The 19,403-nt window shown below is 41.3% G+C and overlaps 1 protein-coding gene and 1 long non-coding RNA gene across 5 annotated transcripts in view; both read left to right on the top strand.

Moving 5' to 3' along the window:
• The window catches only part of VTI1A (vesicle transport through interaction with t-SNAREs 1A), a 236,113-nt gene extending 229,653 nt beyond the window's left edge, over window positions 1–6,460 (top strand). For 3 of the 4 annotated variants that reach the window (XM_083505033.1, XM_083505031.1, XM_083505032.1), the window contains one exon: window positions 2,817–3,782. Coding sequence is in view for 2 of the 4 variants with exons in the window: in XM_083505031.1 (XP_083361157.1) it covers window positions 2,817–2,910 (94 nt within the window). In the remaining 2 variants the exon portion in view is untranslated. Of the gene's footprint in view, window positions 1–2,816 lie in introns of all 4 variants that reach the window. The other variant, XM_083505034.1, reaches the window with a different exon arrangement.
• Window positions 6,461–9,544: 3,084 nt separating this feature from the next.
• Window positions 9,545–19,403, top strand: part of LOC310707700 — a 67,670-nt gene continuing 57,811 nt past the window's right edge. Inside the window, exons 1-2 of the long non-coding RNA XR_014526668.1 lie at window positions 9,545–9,779; window positions 15,448–15,512. This is a non-coding gene — a long non-coding RNA (uncharacterized lncRNA). The remainder of the gene's footprint in view (window positions 9,780–15,447; window positions 15,513–19,403) is intronic.

Here is a 19,403-nt window from a genome sequence, read left to right as displayed (position 1 = left end):
GCTTGAAACGCTACAGTCTCAACGTAACTTTTGCCGAGATTTAAAGAGCATGTTTATTTTAGGGTTTAATATGAAACAGGGTAATAATTCTGCAGAGGAGCATGTTGATAACATCCTTCCTATTTCATGATTAATTTGTTCTGTTCAATATTGTATTCTTTTGCTGCAGTGGGCAAGCTAATTCAGATTCCTAGAAGTTGAACTTTGATATGCATATCCTACATTCGTACTTTAATGGAACATTTAATTAGCAGATACAGGTGGGGGTCTGTACTGCTTCCTCTTTTCCTGATGAGGATTTTAGAGACGAGTTTGCAGATTAAGTAATCTTCCAATCAAGTGTGCAGCCAGAGAATTAGAAATGAAACATTTGGAGGACTCATTTTATTTATTCTTTTTTTTCTCACTGTAATTTGGGTGTGATGAGACACTAACTAGGTCAGATATGAGGCGATGGCTTAACGATTCAGTGTGTTAGATGTATGCATTTGCCTATGTGTTCGACTGAGCAAGTTCCATCCACAGTTAATCCTTTGTAAATTAGCATCATGGATGCCTTGGGGCCTTCATCCCACAAATAAAATGGTTGTCAGCACAGTCATATTAGAGGAATATTACTGTATGTTACTTAAGGCTGAATTTTTAAAGAGTTTTCATGCTTTTTAATCTGTTTCTCTGCTGAATTTCAATTTTCCTGAGTTTCTTTTCGGGATCAATGAGGGTGACTGAGTAAATATGCACTCTGCTTTTCATGCATTCATTTGGGCAAACAGTTTGCTATCAGGTGTTGTTTTGCTAGAAAATGCCCCAAAAGAAGAGGGAAAGAAAGAAAGAGAGAGTGGTTGAAAGTTCAGGTGTTAATCTGCACTGCAAACTAATAAGAAGCAGAAGCCTCTTTAATTAGCTTTAGTTTGTTAGACCATTAAACATTTTTCCTCTCCAAGAGAGACAGAGTAGTCCGCTCCCTTTGGCAGAGTAAATATTGCCTGTTAAGTTTGAATTAGCTGTCATCGTGGGAGAATTAATGCTGCGCTTTATCCTTTCTAGTGAGGAAGGGAAAAATAAACGAGACAGATCTTAGTTCAGCTTTAAGTGATAAATGAGGACAAAGCAGGCCATTCATCTCCTGCTAGCAAAGTGGACACAAGCACTAAAGCAGTTTTGCGGAAGACGTGTCAGCAAATGTGATCATTTTGTAACCTGTCAGAAGGATAGAGAGCTAGTCCTTTTAAAGTGTCACAGGGGAGTGTGTTTGTCTGATGTGACAGTTTTCATCCATCCATTTACTTTTCTTTTTTTTAAAGGTGAATGTTGTAGCAGTGGCTGGCATTGTGAAAAACGGAGGGAGGGATCTGAAGTTGGTTCAAAACTGCATCCTTCCGCACTTACACTTGCCTAGTATGATACTATTTATTTAACCAGGAAATTCTCATATGTACAAAGATGCCTGTTTGTAATGTATGGCAAACAAACATCCCACCTTACTATGAGCTCCGCCTCTTGTTTTTCCTTCCACCATCCATTGTTTCTTTGTTTGAATAGTGTTTATGGTTTTATTTTCCATCTTTTTACAAACAAGAAATTTCAGTTGGTTTTTTGGGGTGGCGTTGTTGTTTTTTGGTGGAGAGGGGATTGTCAATCTGATTTTAATGATGCTATACTGCAAATATGTTCCTGCCATGTAAAGGTCAATATTCCGCAAGAGCCCGGATAAATACTTCCCTGGAATGAAGCTCAGGCCTTTTCTTTAAAAAAAAATAATACTCATTTTTAATAGTTCTGTACAGATGGGTGTCATTCAGACTCTGACGACTGATAGTTTGTATGCTGATGAAACAAGAGGTTCATTTCCACAAGTGGTGTGTTACCATTACTCATTTCTCTCTGTTCAGTACACAGGAATGTAGCATTTGCCTGATTACCATAAGTGAATCTATGCAAGTGAGGCAAAGAAAGGTTTTAGAACATAAGAGTCATAGTTTGACATGTCCTTCTGTAGAGCATCCTTTTTCTTCATCACTATCTTTTATACTTCTCCCTTGGTATTTGGTTCAAGTAAGTACCTTGCCAACAAGTTCCCTACCCTTGAAATCTTTTACTTTAATGCACAAATTAGCGACTGCTTTCTCTCTGGAATTAAGAAACCAAAATAAAATTATTTGAAAACTTCCATAATGGCTTGCTTGGGTTATTGTGGGTTGTATCCACTTAAAATATTCTCTGGGTAGATGCAATGCAAAGGAAATCCATTCATTCCAGGGAGTCTACTCTGAGTATGACTTAGTTGGATAAAACTTTAAGTGGCAAGCTCCTTTCCTGTATGAATCGCTGTCAGGCTTGTTTTAATGCTCCATTTAGCAGGTTTTAGACATTTAGTTAAATTATAAAATAAAAACAAACATTCCGATATTAATTTAATGTACACATAAATGCTAGAAGGCCCAGCCCCTTAGCAAATGCTTTCAGCTACAGGAAGTGAGGGACAAACGAAACATTACATCATTTCATGTGTTCAGCCATTGCATAGCTTTAAAAAAAAAGCAGATATGGACATCTCAGATTTGGACTGTGAGAGGGTTAAAGCTTCCCCCATACTTACCTTAAAAAAAAAAACCAGCCACACAATGCTAAAGTCACATCTAGTTTGGCTCTCAGTGACACAAATAACAATCAAGATCAGTACAGACAATAGTTTTAGAATCTAGATAGCTGTACTCCATGGGTTACTCACATGGAAAAGAAAAGTTAGGTGCTTTACCTTGCACTTTTATTGTCTTATTCTCTTTCACCACTTTCTTTTCTTTTTATTCCCTTAGGATCATTCAAAACCGGATTTTGTTAGTTATCTTGGGGATCATCGTCATCTTTGCAGTCCTGATGATTATTTATTTTTCTGTCAGGGGACACTGATATCTTTGTTCTTCACTGACCAGCAACAAACTGCTTCAGAGTAATTAAGACAAAGTGGTCACATGAATCATTCTCTTGCACTGAAAGGTTCTCCCTCTCAAAGCCTGCGGTTCAACTCTGGTGCAAGTAGCATAAGCATATTTTGTCTTACTGGCTGCATGTGCATTTGATATTTTTCTTTGTTTTATGTCATAGTATGACTGTTCTGGTTTTCCTATATTAGCATATGCAATGAACATATTGTTAGTATACAAGACCACATGTGTAAGCAACTTATTAAATTCCATGCCAGATTTTTAATGCTGACACTTGCAAGCATTTAGACACTCGACTTGGCTTGAGTTGGTATTAGATCTCTGGCAAGAAATTCCCTCTTAGGATCTTGGAATAGGAGCAAACAGAATTTTTAAAAAACATAGTGTGACATACTCAGGCTTGAATAACAATCACAAATGTAACCCAGCAAAGCCAGAGGAGTCATTGCTTCTAATAAACATATTGTCTTTTTGACAGGATGGCTTAATGTCCACTGTGAACCTAGTATTCAAATGTGATAGTTTTTCTTATTCCTTTCAAACTTTATTTGCAGACCATGTATATATATTCATATCCACCAAGTCCTGGATTGTCAGATGAATTTATTTTGCAGTGTTGCCCTATGACTGTGTTGTTGTCATGCTGATAATGTTGCTTTCCAATATTGTGATTTTAATGAATGCAGATTCCAAAGCAAGAAAAGAATGGCTAGCAGTTATATAGAGATCCTTTCTGAGTCACTTCTCAGTTTTCTGGATTTAGATTCAACACAATAATGAGATTTAAAATCTGAAGTATCATGCAAGAATAAATATGGTGAGATTGTGTGCAAGTAATATTTTGAATGAATTCTGTGTGTAAGAAATATCTAGAATGAATTCAATACATACTTCCATTTCATTTAAACAAATGTGGACTTAGCTGAAATGCTCAAACAGGAGTATATCTACTCACATAGGGGTGGCAAAAAAACAGTCAGTTGACCTTTTTTTGTACGTCCAAGAGAAGGAGGATGCACTTCAGTTTGACGTTGTTTCAGCAGCTATTGCTTGTGCTCTCCCTTCTCTGGCCCAGCTTACCACACATTAATAATAATAATAGTAATAATAATAATAATAATAATAATAATAATAATAATATATTTAGACGCCATGAATCAAGTTCTTGTCATCCCTCCTACCATCTTCCCCACGCCCTTTGTGCAGCAAATAGAGGTTGATGGCATAGTAAACAGGCTGTAGAAAGTTATACCCAATTTTGGTCCCCTGGGATGTGTATTAAGACAATTACTTGAAAACACATGTTTCTTTCAATTCTCACATTCCTGTCTCATTACATGAAATATTTTTATGGTTATCCCTTCAAAATGTCATTCCATGATGAGTAGACATGTGTCCATACTGGACGCAATTGGAATTGTCTCCACCTATTTGGCAAAATAAAATGGGCCCCAAATTAGATCCAGTGTATGTTTGACCCTTATTGTGGGACCCCAACACGAACACTTTCCCACCATTGTCCCTTTTTACCTGCACACGTAGACTGTGGCAGGACTTAAATGGGCTCTGCAGTCCGTGGCAGACTTTGGGCTCCCAAATTTCATGGGTGCCCTGTGTGACACTAAAATTTGGTGCCGCCCTGCCTCTCAGGTTCCATTCTGCAGCATTGTTGTGGTGCCCCCTGCAGAGTGGCGCCCAGTTCTGCTGCACCAGTCCTGTCACCCTGAAACTGCCTCTGCTGCAATAAAGCATCCCCTAGACCCTAAATGCTCTACTGCAGCATCCAGAGTCAACTGGAATTATGGTTCCCAACGTCCAGTGCTATTTTTCTAGAAGAAGAGGTGCTGGAGCTCACCATGAATTTCTCCCTTGTCTTAGAATGGCAATGGTGCCCACCTGAGAGGTGCCGGAGCTGAGCTCTGGCTGGGGGTGGGTGGGAGCCCTGCCAATGTCCCTGGGAAACGCTGGGAAACTTGTAAATTACATTTCCCATAGTTCCCTTAAAAACTACCCATGTGCTTGCAGAATCTCCTAGGACCATACTACTACTACTAATAATAATAATAATAGATTTTATTTATACCCCGCCCTCCCCGGCCAGAGCCAGGCTCAGGGCGGCTAACGGCAATAAAATTTCAGTAAAAACATAAAAAGAAACAAAAAACAATTTAAAATCTAGGTTAAAATGCAAATTAAAATGCAGCCTCATTTTGAAGTAGCAGATACATCAAGACCATAAGGGGAGGGAAACGTAAGGGTCAGACTGAGTACAAACCAAAGGCCTGGTGGAACAGCTCCGTCTTGCAGGCCCTGTGGAAAAATGTCAAGTCCCGCAGGGCCCTAGTCTCTTGTGACAGAGTGTTCCACCACGTCGGGGCCAGTACTGAAAAGGCCCTGTCCCTAGTTGAGACCAATCTAACCACCTTGTGACCTGGGACTTACAAAATGTTGTCATTTGTGGACCTTAAGGTCCTCCGTGGGGCATACCAGGAGAGGTGGTCCCATAGGTACATGGGTACACTGTGAGCTATCTCTGCACCATTGCATCTAGGTAAAGAAAGGAAAGGTTGGGGAGACGAGGAAGGCTGGACTTAGGTTGTGGAGCTAATCCTGGACTTGGAGGTGTCTGGGTCCATTCTTAAATGCATCTATCAAATCTGATGTCCATGCCATTCCATTTTCTGGTATTCCCTTCCACTAGACAGATAACTAAATGCTTGCCACTTAGAAACCACAGCATAGCCACTTTTAGCTGTAAAAACATTGTGTCTAACCGGCTCCTTCTATTACCTGTGTATGCAAAAGGAGGAGGATGCAGTTGCTTAATAATAACAATTATTACAATTTTATCATCCATTTGCCTGGAGATGAGAGCAAAAGATTTTCATAAGACCCTTTGAAGTGCATTAATTGGAGTCACTTGCACAGATTATGAAACCAGAAATTCTGAACCCTTAGGGAAAAGACTAAACCATAAAATAGTTGAGGGACTCAGGCAATCTCTTGAAGGTTGTAAGAATTTTGTAGCTTTATCCTGCCTGGTATTCTAAGGAACACTGAATCTTTATTGACTTCCATGGTATCCCTGTTCAAACACCCAGGGATGGAATTTGGCCCTAAACCTGTTTACTGTCCAGACACAAAGAACTGCATGCAATCTAAGCTGATGTAGCCGACTGAAATCAGACCTGTATAGCGTAGTAAAGAAATTCATGATGAGGAGATTCACAAGAGAAATGCTGTTTATTGAAAAAGGTTAGGGCATGCATGTCTTCAGATAAATCATTTAAGTTGTGTAAACAGAACTATAGCCTTTACCATCTTAATAATACGGAGAGACTGAGTTCATGGGATCTGGGCAAATGAGGATGAGGGAGAAGCCTGCCAGTGTTAAAAGTATGTATCAAAGCAGGTCAGAAGATGTGCATTTTCATAAATACTTTGTTTCTTCTAACAACTACTGTAAATATAAACCTCAAAGGAAAAATTAATTAAATTCTGTTAGTTTACTGGTTCTTTGTTGTTGTTTTTCATTTATTTGCCGTCAATGCCAGTGGTAAAAATCTGCATAATGCCGACTTGCCTTCCGTTCCAGCCTCCCTAGCCACCATAATACTGAGATTCTCTTCCCCAATATTCCAAAAATCCAACTATGAAATACAATGTCTCACCTCAGCAAGCCCCGCTGAAAGATGCCAAATGAACCACTGTATGCCTTAATTCTAAAATTCACAATGATTTCCATATCACATTCTTTCCTACACTGCAGTTTCTTCTTTCTGGCTACATAAAAGGGGTCTGTCACAATGACATCCACATACTTTGATGATCTGATGATCCAGCGTGTAGCTTCATAGGGCTGCTGTATTTTGCATATGCTTTAGAATACTTAGTCGATGCTCTGTCCTTTTCCTGAAGTTCTTACAAACAGCAACCCCAGGAACAGTTCTGAAGAATACGTAGGGTTTCTACCAGGCTTGTAACATGACCAAGTATGTATGCAGGCAGTGGTTCACACAATCTGGTTTATAGATGATGGACTGGTGTATACATGGGTATCTATTTTCCCACTGTAGCGTCCATTTAGAAATTCTCACTGCCATCAGGGTGTCTTCATATGCATGACCTATCTCTAGCTGCCAGAGGCGAGCCTAGTGGCCACATATATAGTCATGAAGGGACCTGCTCCTAGGTTGCCTTCTATGGACTTACTAGTAGATAGCAGATAGTTTGTCTAGACACTGAATTCAGCCGTTTTGACATGTAATAACCATAGGAACCATATTGCGGCAGGAAAAGAACTCCAATGTTCAGAATAAGCCTCAGTTTAGTTGACTTGTGGTCCTGAGATGACCACGTGGTGGCTATGGTACTTTTCCATTTGTTGACATGGAATGCTGCTCGTTCCCCCACCCACCCCAAAGGAGTTCTTAGTCTTAGCGTGAGGCTTACACCAGCCAAATCAACAGTGCAGTACCTGAACAATTAGATGCCTACAGGTAGGCGAATTACCCCTGCCATCCCCATCACAACACAGGTTCTGACTCCCACTGAACTCATTTGTCACATCTGTAGCAAGTCGGTGAATGAATCAAATGCATCCAAATGTAACCATCAAAAAACAAAATGTTCTAACACTGCGAAGCCTTTATTGAATGACGACGAATTAAAGGCACGCACATTAACATGCTCTTCTACAGTGTGTAAAATTCATATTTGCTAAACAGTTCCACTATGCAGAAGCACCAGACTAATTCTGCACTGATGCAGAATCAAACACAGTTTAATTAAAGACGCTTAAGTTTTAAAGAGTTTTTAAATGCTCTACGTTTTGGGAAAAAATATCAGAAAAATGTAGCCTGACTGACGTCAGTTCCCATCTCTGGGATAGAAGGCCATTTGGTATTCTGTTTAAGGCAGGCTGGATTGTCTTATTTTGCAGCCAGCTTGGTGGGGGGTTTTCTTTGCTGCTGCTTCAGAGCACAGAGCTTCAAAGGCTGAAATTAATGGTGAACAAAATTGTGCGGCTCTGACCATCCCATGCGGGGCAAACCCATTGAGGGTTATCATTAAGTAAAGAAATAAAGAAAAAAAAACCCTGCCAGTTCCTAAAAAAAAAAAACCTCATCAGATAATGACCTCAATGATTGGGTTTTCATTACCAAACAGCATCCCGAGATTGTCTGCCCCACAAAAAAAAAGCAACTGTGTGTGTCTCCCCTCTCTTTCTCTTCCCCCCCTTTTGCACATCTTTTCTTTAAACCTGTCAGATCATTTCAGTATTTCAAATCCGAGGAAAACAGCCTGCCTGCTGCTGTATTTGAAGTTGTAATGGTGTCAAAAAGTCACGACTGACTGACAGCCGTCAGTCCCAGAGGAGCTCATTAAATCATAAAAACTTGACAAGGAAATAATTGAGCATCACTGGCAGCTTGGCGCCTGTTTAGACGTTTTTATTTTCTTTCATTATTAGTCCCCACCATTACGTTCATTAACAAATTGCATTAAACAAATGTTAAGGGCTAATGATTTGTTTATCGCGGTTTTTATTATTATTATTATTATTTAAACATTAGCTGCGTCATGTGGTACCTCAGCAGCTTCACGCTATCATCTGACTGAATATTTTTCCACTCAGAGCTCTGGGTACTGTTGGAATATGAAATAGATTATTCATTACCCTCCTCTTTGCCACTGATTTGGTTTCATGTAGCGTCTTCCACAGAGAAAGATGAAAACTTGTCAAAAATAGGTTATATCTTATTCTAAGGGCAACAATAGCAGCAGGTACAGGCACACTTTAATATTTAATTAAGGTTGATGTTAACCCCTTTAAATGACTTTAGCTGTGAGTTATATTCAAGTGCAGAAGAGAAAAATAATTGTACTTAATTTGCAACCTGTACAGTAGACATTCATCCTAGACTTAAGCAAAAAAATTAAAGAATAATTTTTTTATAATAAAAAATTTGAAGTATAAATATTTATACCTTTTTGTCCATACCCTTGAATTACCCACTTTGGACCACGTCCAAAATATAAACTACTTTGTCTCCCCCCCCCTTTTCTTTTAAACCCTCCCAGTAAAAATCTGGAGAGCACTCTGGTGATGGAAAGAGTTACATGTGAATCCCTGAGAACTTTGTGGCTGCGGTAATAAAATCCTGTTATTCACGACAGCCTGTTAACTGCTCGGCATGTGTTTTTGAACAAGGAGAGTTTTGTTTCAAGCAGCTGCAAATAAGTGCCTCTTTTGGGGGGGGGGGTTGCAGGGAAACATTTATTTTTAATTGTGTATCTTCTTGCATTGCCTGCCGATGGTAGAACTCTAATCCGATTTTGATACAACAATCTAAGCTGGATGACTTGACAGGTCTGGCTAAAACTCTGTTCACTTTCTTTGAGAAGGAAGGACATTGTACAGATTGCTCTCCGTGGCCTAAGTCTCCCAAACTTCAGTAGAACGTGCCAGTGGTCCAATCCCAGTTCTTTCAGCAGATATACCAGTGAGTGACATGGGGATCACTCATAATTATCAGTCTTCATCCTTCTGGAATCAGCAAATATGTCATGTGTACCTCATGACCCTGTATGGAGACACGCTGCTGGGTTTTTTCCATGTACCCTCCAGCTATTCAACCACACCAGTTCCACAGCTCTTCATGGGCGGCAGCTGAGATGCTCTAGAACTGTGAATATCGTCCCTGTTTGAGACAGCTTTTTCAAGGCTTTGGTAGAAAGCATTTGGGAAAAGAGGATGCTGTGGTGAAGGGAACGCAGTGATGAGGGGAGAGCAAGGGGCAAAAACCTGCCGTCCCACTCAGCTGTTTAATGGTAAAAACAGTCTTTCCATGCATAATAATTTGGCTATTCTCTTTGGAAATGCATTTCAGTTCCAAGTATATTTGGAGTTAGGGGCCACAATCGAACAAGCGACTTCAGGCTTGCTTGCCCAGTGTTTGTCCATGCAGCTTTGGAGGTTGTGCTTCCTGAAAGGCTAGTCCAAAACATCCTGGACACGTACAGCCAATTGAACGGCTTTTTAGAGCTGGCTGGGAGATGCAGTACATGAGGCTATGCATCGTGCATGCCCTTTTCTTTCTATGAAGGCTTCTCTTTCATCACTCTCCTTGCCCAGCCCTCAAATGGTGTTTAAATGCTTACAAGCTTTAACTGATTACATGCTTTCAGAGTAGTTTCTGTGTTTGCCAGGATTCTTCTAGCCTAGGACAGTGGGGGCACGTGGTTCTTTTCCCTTAAGGTGCATCTTACACCAGACCTCCCCCCTCCACCCATGGCTTTTTAAAAGTCATAGGAATTAAAAAAGGAAAGGTGCCCAATAGAGACAAGAGAACAAATTTGGTTGAATTTATTTGGTTAGCTATGTACTACTTTTCACCAGAAAAAAATTCAAAGCTGTTTACAGAATAAAACCAGTGGAGTTACATACGATATATAAAGCATTAAGAATTAAATAACATACATAAAAGAGATAAAGAAATCAAAATCCCTAAGAGTTCCACACACTCAATACCCACAAAAATGCCTACCCACCAACACACATGTCCCTCAACCAACCTACATCCACACACATTCCCCATCCCTTATACACATGCACACTCACAAGAATTACCAGTCTCCAAAATTCTCTTGGTCCATATACTACAACACCGGCAATCTGAGGCTGAGACCAAATCTAATCTAGGCTCCATCAACCCCAATAAAAACCTCATCAATGGCCAAGGTATTAACCTTTCACCCTAGTCATCAGCCACCAAATCCTACGCTGTAGCAGAGAAGTGGTCAGCCTTCCAATCCCAAACTGTCCCACATCTCCCCCCACCTCCACCTGGGACAGCGGCACACATCCCTCTGTTCAGTCATAAGGAGCATAAGGAGAGGGGGTTCACTCTTGTACAGTGGTACCTCGGGTTACATATGCTTCAGGTTACATACGCTTCAGGTTACAGACTCCGCTAACCCAGAAATAGTGCTTCAGGTTAAGAACTTTGCCTCAGGATGAGAACAGAAATCGTGCTCTGGCTGCACGGCGGCAGCAGGAGGCCCCATTAGCTAAAGTGGTGCTTCAGGTTAAGAACAGTTTCAGGTTAAGTACAGACCTCCGGAACGAATTAAGTACTTAACCCGAGGTACCACTGTAGTGACCCAAAGTCATGGTGGCTTTTCACAGCTCTATGGGCCAAAATGTATACTTGCCACTTTGGGATTTATTTATTTTTTAAAACTCTGGGTGCCAGCCTTCAGTAAGTCTGTTGTGGCAATTAAATGACACAAAGCACTCAAGGCTGCATTATGCCTGAGTGAATTTCAAAAATGCCTTTGCCAAGTGCTGGGATGGCATTGCAGTTAGCATCAGGGGAGCATGGGGTACCGGAACAAAAAGGGGTTTTTTCCCTGGCCTCCTTGTGAGACCCAGATTAAGATCTAAAATAATGAATTCAATGTCCAAGCAGGCTCATGTGCCAAGCAGCTGTCGTTTAGTAACTTAGGCCCCAAAGAAATTTATGAAACAGAGAACTGACAAACTATGTTATACAGGTTCGTTTCCAAGAAGTCTCCAGAGGCAATGGCACATGCAACACATTGCAGTAGTTTTACCTACAGTGTTAGTGGGGAACCTCAGGCCTGGGGCCCAAATGTTTCTGGTTTCTTGGTCTGGACATTGGTACTCTCCCCATACCTTACCAGCCTCCCTCCACACCATCCTCAAGTGTTTTTGCCTTCCAGAAATGTATTCTTGAACCACAAAACTATCTCTCACTTGCCTGTAGGAAGAGGTGTGCATGCAGAACTACCTGTGACTTCCGCCGACTGTATAAAGGTGAAGAGTTGCAAATGTTGCTCCACCCACTTCCCCCTTGGTCCTGCCCATCACGCAGCCCCTAGAAAGTTACCGATGAGGCCATACCCCTGGCCTAGAGGTTGACAGTGCATTGATAACAGTGGCCAGGCCATATCTGTCCTCTACACTGGTGAACATTCAGGCTGGAAACAGACTTTGCTGGAGATACATGGGTGTCATGGAAAATAACTTTTTTCTCCTCTTTCCTTAATAACAAGTAATAAATAAATGACAGGGCATCCGTATGCTCAGCATGTCACATCCTTCCTTCATTTAATGGGATGCCTGCTATGCGGATTGGGGCAGGATACAAATACGTTGTATCACACATTTTGTTTCACTACACATTGAGGCAGGAGGAGAGATGGGCCCCTGCAATAAATAAAATAGTCTAGGAGAAAAGGGGCTTTCCAAATAAACAAACATACCTGGTATTGGAAGACAGGTCTATGCTCTGGTTGATCTCATGACTGGATCGTAGCAGATTTAGGTGTCATGAGCTGGCAGGACAATGGGGAGAAGGAAGAGGATCCCAGTGAGGGGTATAGCCACAACTGGTACACACCAAGGGAAGCTGGTGATGGAGAAGGGGAGGTTGGGAACATAGAAAGTACTTGTGGGGTGACAGAGGACAGCGAGAGGATGGGGGTCAGTGCACAGAAGCAGAGGAGCAGGACCCAGAGCCAGAGGGGCCTCCATCTACTTGAACAGGCTTCCTCAACCTTGGCCCTCCAGACGTTTTGAGACTACAGTTCCCATCATCCCTGTCCACTGGTCCTGCTAGCTAGGGATCATGGGAGTTGTAGGCCAAAAACATCTGGAGGGCCGAGGTTGAGGAAGCCTGTGCTTGAACATGGCAGGCTGTGATGCGTGGGGAGCAGTGGGCAGAGTACTTTAGGAGGCAGGCAAGGGCCCACAACCTAGATGACCAGCTGTGCCTCATTAGCTCTGGGAAGAGGCTGTGTGATTCCTCAGCTGCAGTAGACTCACAGCTGGTGAGGGTTACTGCCTCATCAAGCCCAGAAGCTGCAATCAACATGCAAGGCCTTAACTTGACTGCTCCAGGATCTCTATGGGACTGTTCCTTTTCGGGACCGTATGCACCAGTGGAGACTTGCTGCCAGGTATGCTGGGGGTTCAGAACACTTGGCAGATCTTCTGAGAAAGTTGTGTTCCAAGACTTATGCCTTCATAGTTTCTCAATGGCAAGGACTGCTGCCCACGTGCTGCCCATTGTCTGGTATCAAGACCATGTCTTTCCACTCACTAAAGCCCTAAACAGCCTTAGCCAGTATACCCGAAGGAGCATCTCCACCCCCATCATTCTGCCTGGACACTGAGGTCCAGCGCCAAGGGCCTTCTGGTGGTTCCCTCACTGCGAGAAGTGAGGTTACAGGAAACCAGGCAGAGGGCCTTCTCAGTAGTGGTGCCCGCCCTGTGGAATGCCTTCCTATTAGATGTCAAGGAAATAAACAACTATCTGACTTTTAGAAGACGTCTGAAGGCAGCCCTGTTTAGGGAAGTTTTTAATGTTTGATGTGTTTTTAATATTCTGTTGGGAGCCGCCCAGTGTGCCTGGGGAAACCCAGCCAGATGGGCAGGGTATAAATAATAAATTAATTTATTATTATTATTATTATTATTATTATTATTACTGCTGAAACCCTCAGTTCTGTCTGTGTCTCCCTTGACCCCCTGCAATCCTTAATTAATTGCACTGATAACTGCAAACAACTTCACAGTTCCCATATTGCAGTTCCCTAAAACACCCTCGCCAACAGGCCACTACACAAGATTACACTGGGCTCAAAAGTTGTCATGCACTACTTAACTGCATGTTTTGCCTCATATCTCGGGTTCTACAAATGCTAAAAATGGGCTTTCTGAAAATGAACACACTGGGAATCTGGGGGTCATCCCAGGGTGGCAACTGTCACCATTGGTCTTCCTGCAGACACACCCATGGAAGTTGGTAGCGGCCATGCCAAAAGGGTGAGCACCAGAATATGGAGAAAGACAGCGTTCCTCCGCACACCCCCAGCCAATTTCTCTCATGCACTCGTTTGTATTTCTTGCTAATGTGGATCATGACCTTGTCAGTTCTGCTCTCTTATGAATGGAAGGCTCACACAGTCGAGCAGGATGTGGTCACTGCGCAACTATTGTTCTTGATCAGCAGTGGGGATGTTTTGCACTGTGGGAGGGCCTTTTCGATGGTAGCCCCGAGCCTTTCAAACACCCCTCCAAGGTGCCTATTGTACTGACATTCTACTGCTTTCATCAGCCGGTCAAGATGCATCTATTCCTCCAGATTTTTGGAAGGGTCAGGTGAGATGATGACTTCGTTGTATCTGCTGCTTTGAAATCCCACTGTGCTTTTTGTTAACATTGTGGTTACAGAATTATATATAATTTTTATTTAACCCACCCTGGGAATTTTGGATGAAGGGATTGTAATAAGCCCTATAAATAAATGAACAAATAAATATAACACTCATTAATATGTTAGCTGTCTCTTCTAAGCGATATCTGTATTCATGTGTTGCCAAGTTGAATTCACATACGCACTCTGTACATGCAAACATACACAAACTTTTCAGAGCTCTAGAAATAATAAAACTGTATTGTATGCCAACTGATTAAATTGACTGATGTTTTTGTTAAGTAATTTCTGTACACATGTATGACACATTAACTTACAAGTAAAAGCACATTAAATGTGTCCAGGCCCTACAGAGCTAAACAAAGTATATCTCTTCCCGTGAATGTTGAGAGAAAACCACTACAGCAGCTGAAGCTGTTGTATTTGTTGCATATAAATAATGAAGGCATCTAGAGGAGTTAAAAAACCTGTAGACTATGATACAGTGAACTTGTGCACTCAGTCATTCCCTTCATCCAAACAACTGCCTTTGGCGTGAATAACAGCTTGGCTGATATGAAGCACAGTATTGATCTGTTGCTCAAGAAAGTCCATTGATAGTTCTTTGGACTTTTCCTGAGGTATGGCTGTAACAGCTGAGCACGAGAGGGATCTGCTGCTTCTATCTCTAGCTCATCCCAAATGAATTTAATAGGAAGCCAATCCAGAGAGGGCAGTCTGCTCTCAATCTGTACTGTTCAGTCTCACTTACACACACACAAACAAACACAAACAAGCAAACTTTCTCCCTACGTTTCTCTCTTTCTATTACTAAAGGCCGATTCACACTTCAATTTTTAAACTTCAAATCCATAGAAGTATCGAGACCTAAATGGCAGCATAAGTGTGGGGCCATCAAATGGGAACAGAGCTGTTTAAAGTGGGCAATGGGGAAGTCTCCCCAATTGATTTTGCCACTTTGATTCAGGTACTCCCTGTGCCCATTCAACTGTCAACTTTGAGTCCAACACTTAAGAGCAGTGGAATTGGGTTTTGTTCTTTTCAGATTGTGAGCCTGTGGGCAGGGACTTGCTTTTTATTTCTGGACAGCACCTAGTGCATATTAGGTGCTTGATAAATAATAAATTGTGTTGATCCTGTGTTATTTTTGTGCCCCATATCTATTCTTTAACAGGTAACCCAAGGTATAGAGGCATATCCTCTGGATACCTTGTCTCAGCCATGTTCTGTGACCATCCATTTCCACATATTTTTAGTGCCAAGGGAGAAGAAGAGGAAGAAGCAAAGGAAAGAGAAGGAAGAGAAGGAAGAGCTGGTAAATGTGAGTATCTGTGTGTTTTGTGCCCACAGGGCAAACAGTAATTTAGCATTCCTAATCCAAAGGCCACACCATAGCTACTTTGAACTTTAAAAAACAAACCATGGGAGATTACAAATCTAAGAAGAGCTCTGCTGGATCTGACCACAGGCCTATCTAGTCTAGCAACCTGTCTCCTGCAGCGACCAACCAGATATCTCTGGAAAAGCCCAGAAGCAGAATGTGAGGGTAATAATTCTTCTTCCTTGCTCCTCAGCAACTGGTATTCAGTGACATACGACCTTTGAACCTGGACGTTCCTTCTTCTTTCTTCTTGAATCTCCCATATCATGTCTATTTTGATTTGATATGTTTAATCAAGTGCATGCATGGAGAGAGAATACATGGAGTGGTTTATTTGGGTATTAATGTATGTGTAATATATGTAGACTGTCTAAATGGAGGATAGCGTGAAGCAAACCATTCCATTAGCACAACGATTTCTCCTTGCATGGTAGAATGCTATTTCCCTCTCCTTCCTCTGCATGCCCCCTAAATCTATTCTGGGATATATATTTTTCCCCTCATTTATTTATTTATTTATTTATTTATTTATTATTAATGTTGCAATACATATATGAAATCTTTACATAATGATACATATACATTATATCCGTAAATTCATATTTTCACATTTCATTATGTACCAACATTTATCCATTTCTTATTTCTTGCCCTGTGTCTTCCCTCCACCCCTGCGCGACTTCCTTATTATTATTTTGTAACTTTATTATTGAGATTGTAATTTTGTATCTTAATAATTAAACATTCAATCTTATATATCTGCTTAGCTTAACTTAGTGAAATCAGTCTATACATATCAATAAATTCTTGTTGGAACATCTATTCTGGGATTTCCCTCAACCCTCTGGAGCAGATTTGGGGACAGGAGGACAGGAGGAGAGGAAGAAAGTCCCATTCTGCTAGCTCTAATTCTAGCTAGCGCAATTGTTTAGCTGAATAAATTATGGGTGTGTTTGGTAAGGGGTGGAGGCAGTACCTTTCAGCGAAGAGAGCTGTCACCAGCAGGCAATGTTGCAAGAGAAATGACCATGGATGAAACAGCCCTTAACCCCAGATGCTGAAAGATGACTGAGGTAGCAATGTGGTTTGGCAGCAAGGTAACACAGAATTAATAACCAGACATGAAGCATAGCATTGTCATATGAACAAGACCTTCTCACAATCCTATATATTTACAGAAAGGTCAACACGGGTGTTTTCTTTTATTTTATTTTAGTTCTGGAAAACTTGTGAATAAACAGTATCCTATTTCTAGACCCCAAAATGTTGCGTTCAGGGTGTTCTTTTAGATACATGGTCCTAATGGGCGTCTGGCTTAACCCCATTGAACTGAATAAGCAACATCAAAAAACTCTGTGGACCCTCACACTTTGGCTAGAATAAAATGTAACCTGCATCACTTTTAAATGCTTCAACATAGGGATTAAACAGTAAATAACCACTATTTGAAATAGGAAAATAATCACACTTATTCTGGGTTAATGACCTAGGTTAATCACAGTGTGATAGTAAGGAAACCAGCTTGGTGAACCACCTCTTGAGTATCTGGTCGTTCAACCTACATAAATGTTAACATATGAGCTTCTGTGCCACTGTGATACTTGCTTTGGGAACCTCTAGGCTGGACTACCGTAATGCATTTCTGTAAGGACTGCCTCTGAAGAGCATGCAGAAATTGCATTTTGTGCAGAATGTAGCAGCTAGGTTTGTTGACCGGCCTTGGCCTCAGGGATCATGCAACACCAGCTGCCATCCAGTTGCATGGGTTATCTCTGGGCTCAAGGACTAAATGCTATGGGTTTCAAATGTGAGTGAAACTACATCTTTTAGAAGACATCTGAAGGCAGCTCTGTTTAGGGAATGTTTAATAGACTATTTTATTTTAATATTCTGTTGGAAGCCGCCCAGAGCGGCTGGGGAAACCCAGCCAGATAGGCAGGGTATAAATATTTATTATTATTATTATTATTATTATTATTATTATTATTATTATTATTATCTTATCAAATGTGCCTCCACACCATGAGATCATCAGGAGTGGCCCTGCTACAAGTCCCCGGCATCTGAAATTTGGCAAGTGAGTATTTCAGAGCTCCTCTGAAGCTCTGATCCTAGGAACCTGCCTAGCTCCAAGGTTTTAGGAGGCAGTTTCAAAAACTCCTCTAAAAAGGCTTTTGGTGGTTAATTTGGCACTCCTGATGATGGCACCTATTGGAACTGGTTTCTGTTTCACTTGTTCAGTTGCTGCAGATAGTTTGTTTTTTATTGAAGTTTTAGTGTTCTGTTTAAATCTGTTTTCAAATCTTTCGAAGGTGCCTTGGGAGCCAATTTTGGTTGAAAAACAAGGTATAAATAAAATAAATAAGACTCATTCTCACATTTAGATATGACATTAGAGCATTTTAATTGTCACAACACATTTTGCTCTCAAATAGGTTTTGTGAATTTCAAAAATCAGTTCCGATTAGCAAGTTGTGACATTCTGTTCTCAAACATGTCAGCATTGTGCCAGTCAAAATAGGTGCATCTGGCAGGTAAACCTACAATCTTAGGTACAAATTCAGTATATATCAGCAATTTGTAAACACCACTTAAAAATAGGTACCATGCCTACGAAATAGGTACACTGAGAGTATGTTGTTAAGGCTGCTTCTCTGCACATAGAATTAACTTTTCCTCTACATAAAAAGAGACTCCCGCTACAAAGAAAATGTCACTAGATGGCTCCCATTTTTACAAGCTCAAATCCAGGAGTCCTTTTTTAGTGTTATCCAAGCACAAATCTCAATGAAATCAACAACCTTGGAAATTACCAAGGACACTCATAGACGACTCCTGTTTGACCAACGGTTTAAATTTCCCTTTATTCTGTTACTGCTGAATTGGAAGCAAGCATCTTTGAAAGTTTCTTGAATCCTGGATTGTTGTCAACTTAATTGTGCTACATATATAATATTGGGGTGCAGATTTTCTTCATGTTATTTCTTTTCTACACCTTCAGGGTTGGCTTGTCCTAAAACACCACCACTGTGCTGTTGAAAACTCAGACCTATGTTCATATCTCAACCTAACTTTTGCAAGCAGAATCAATAGTTTAATGTGAGGAAGACACCCCCCCCACACACAAACATAATAAAGTTAGCTTTAATCCAGTACTAAATTATAACACTCTGCAACAAACAGTGAGCAACACCAATAGGAATTAAGTGCAAACAACCATGTTGACAGGCAAATCTACCCTGGCTCCTGGCTCTGACATACCTTTGATTCATGCCTGTCATCACCTGCATGAGGTAAAACATGCCAACATGCTCCAATCCCTCCAGCATTGGTCAGTACTCATGGGGGGGGGAGCTTATAGTCCCCCAAGAGCCATACCTCCCTGCCATCCCCTCGAGCCAGTTGGCAATGAAGGGAAGGCTGCAGACTGGTCCTTCACCATACAAGGTGCCTCAAGATGCTTGCCAGGGGCATGCATGAGTAATAGTTCCTGCCAGAACTTGCTGCCAAACAAAACAAGCCCAATTAGCCAAATAAACATAGCAACTCATAGCTAACCCTAAACTGTAAATGCAGGACAGGTCACCTGGCAGCTGTATGAAGCTCCACAGAGGCTGAGTAGGGCAGCCTTATATAGATGAGCACTGCCACCAACCCAATTGGCCAATAGGCTTCACATGACAGGGGAATGCATCCCCATTCCAGCTTCAATGAAGATGAGGTGAATCTAAGGACATTTCAAGTGTGCCAGGTCACTTTAAGAAAAGTGCATTAGTTGATTTCTGTTCATAGCCATACAATGTGTGAGTGCTGCTGGACTTAATGGGAAGG

Source organism: Podarcis liolepis, assembly GCF_965112155.1.
Source record: "Podarcis liolepis genome assembly, chromosome: 5".
Lineage (NCBI taxonomy): Eukaryota > Metazoa > Chordata > Lepidosauria > Squamata > Lacertidae > Podarcis > Podarcis liolepis.
This window is presented reverse-complemented; position numbering and strand designations above follow the sequence as displayed.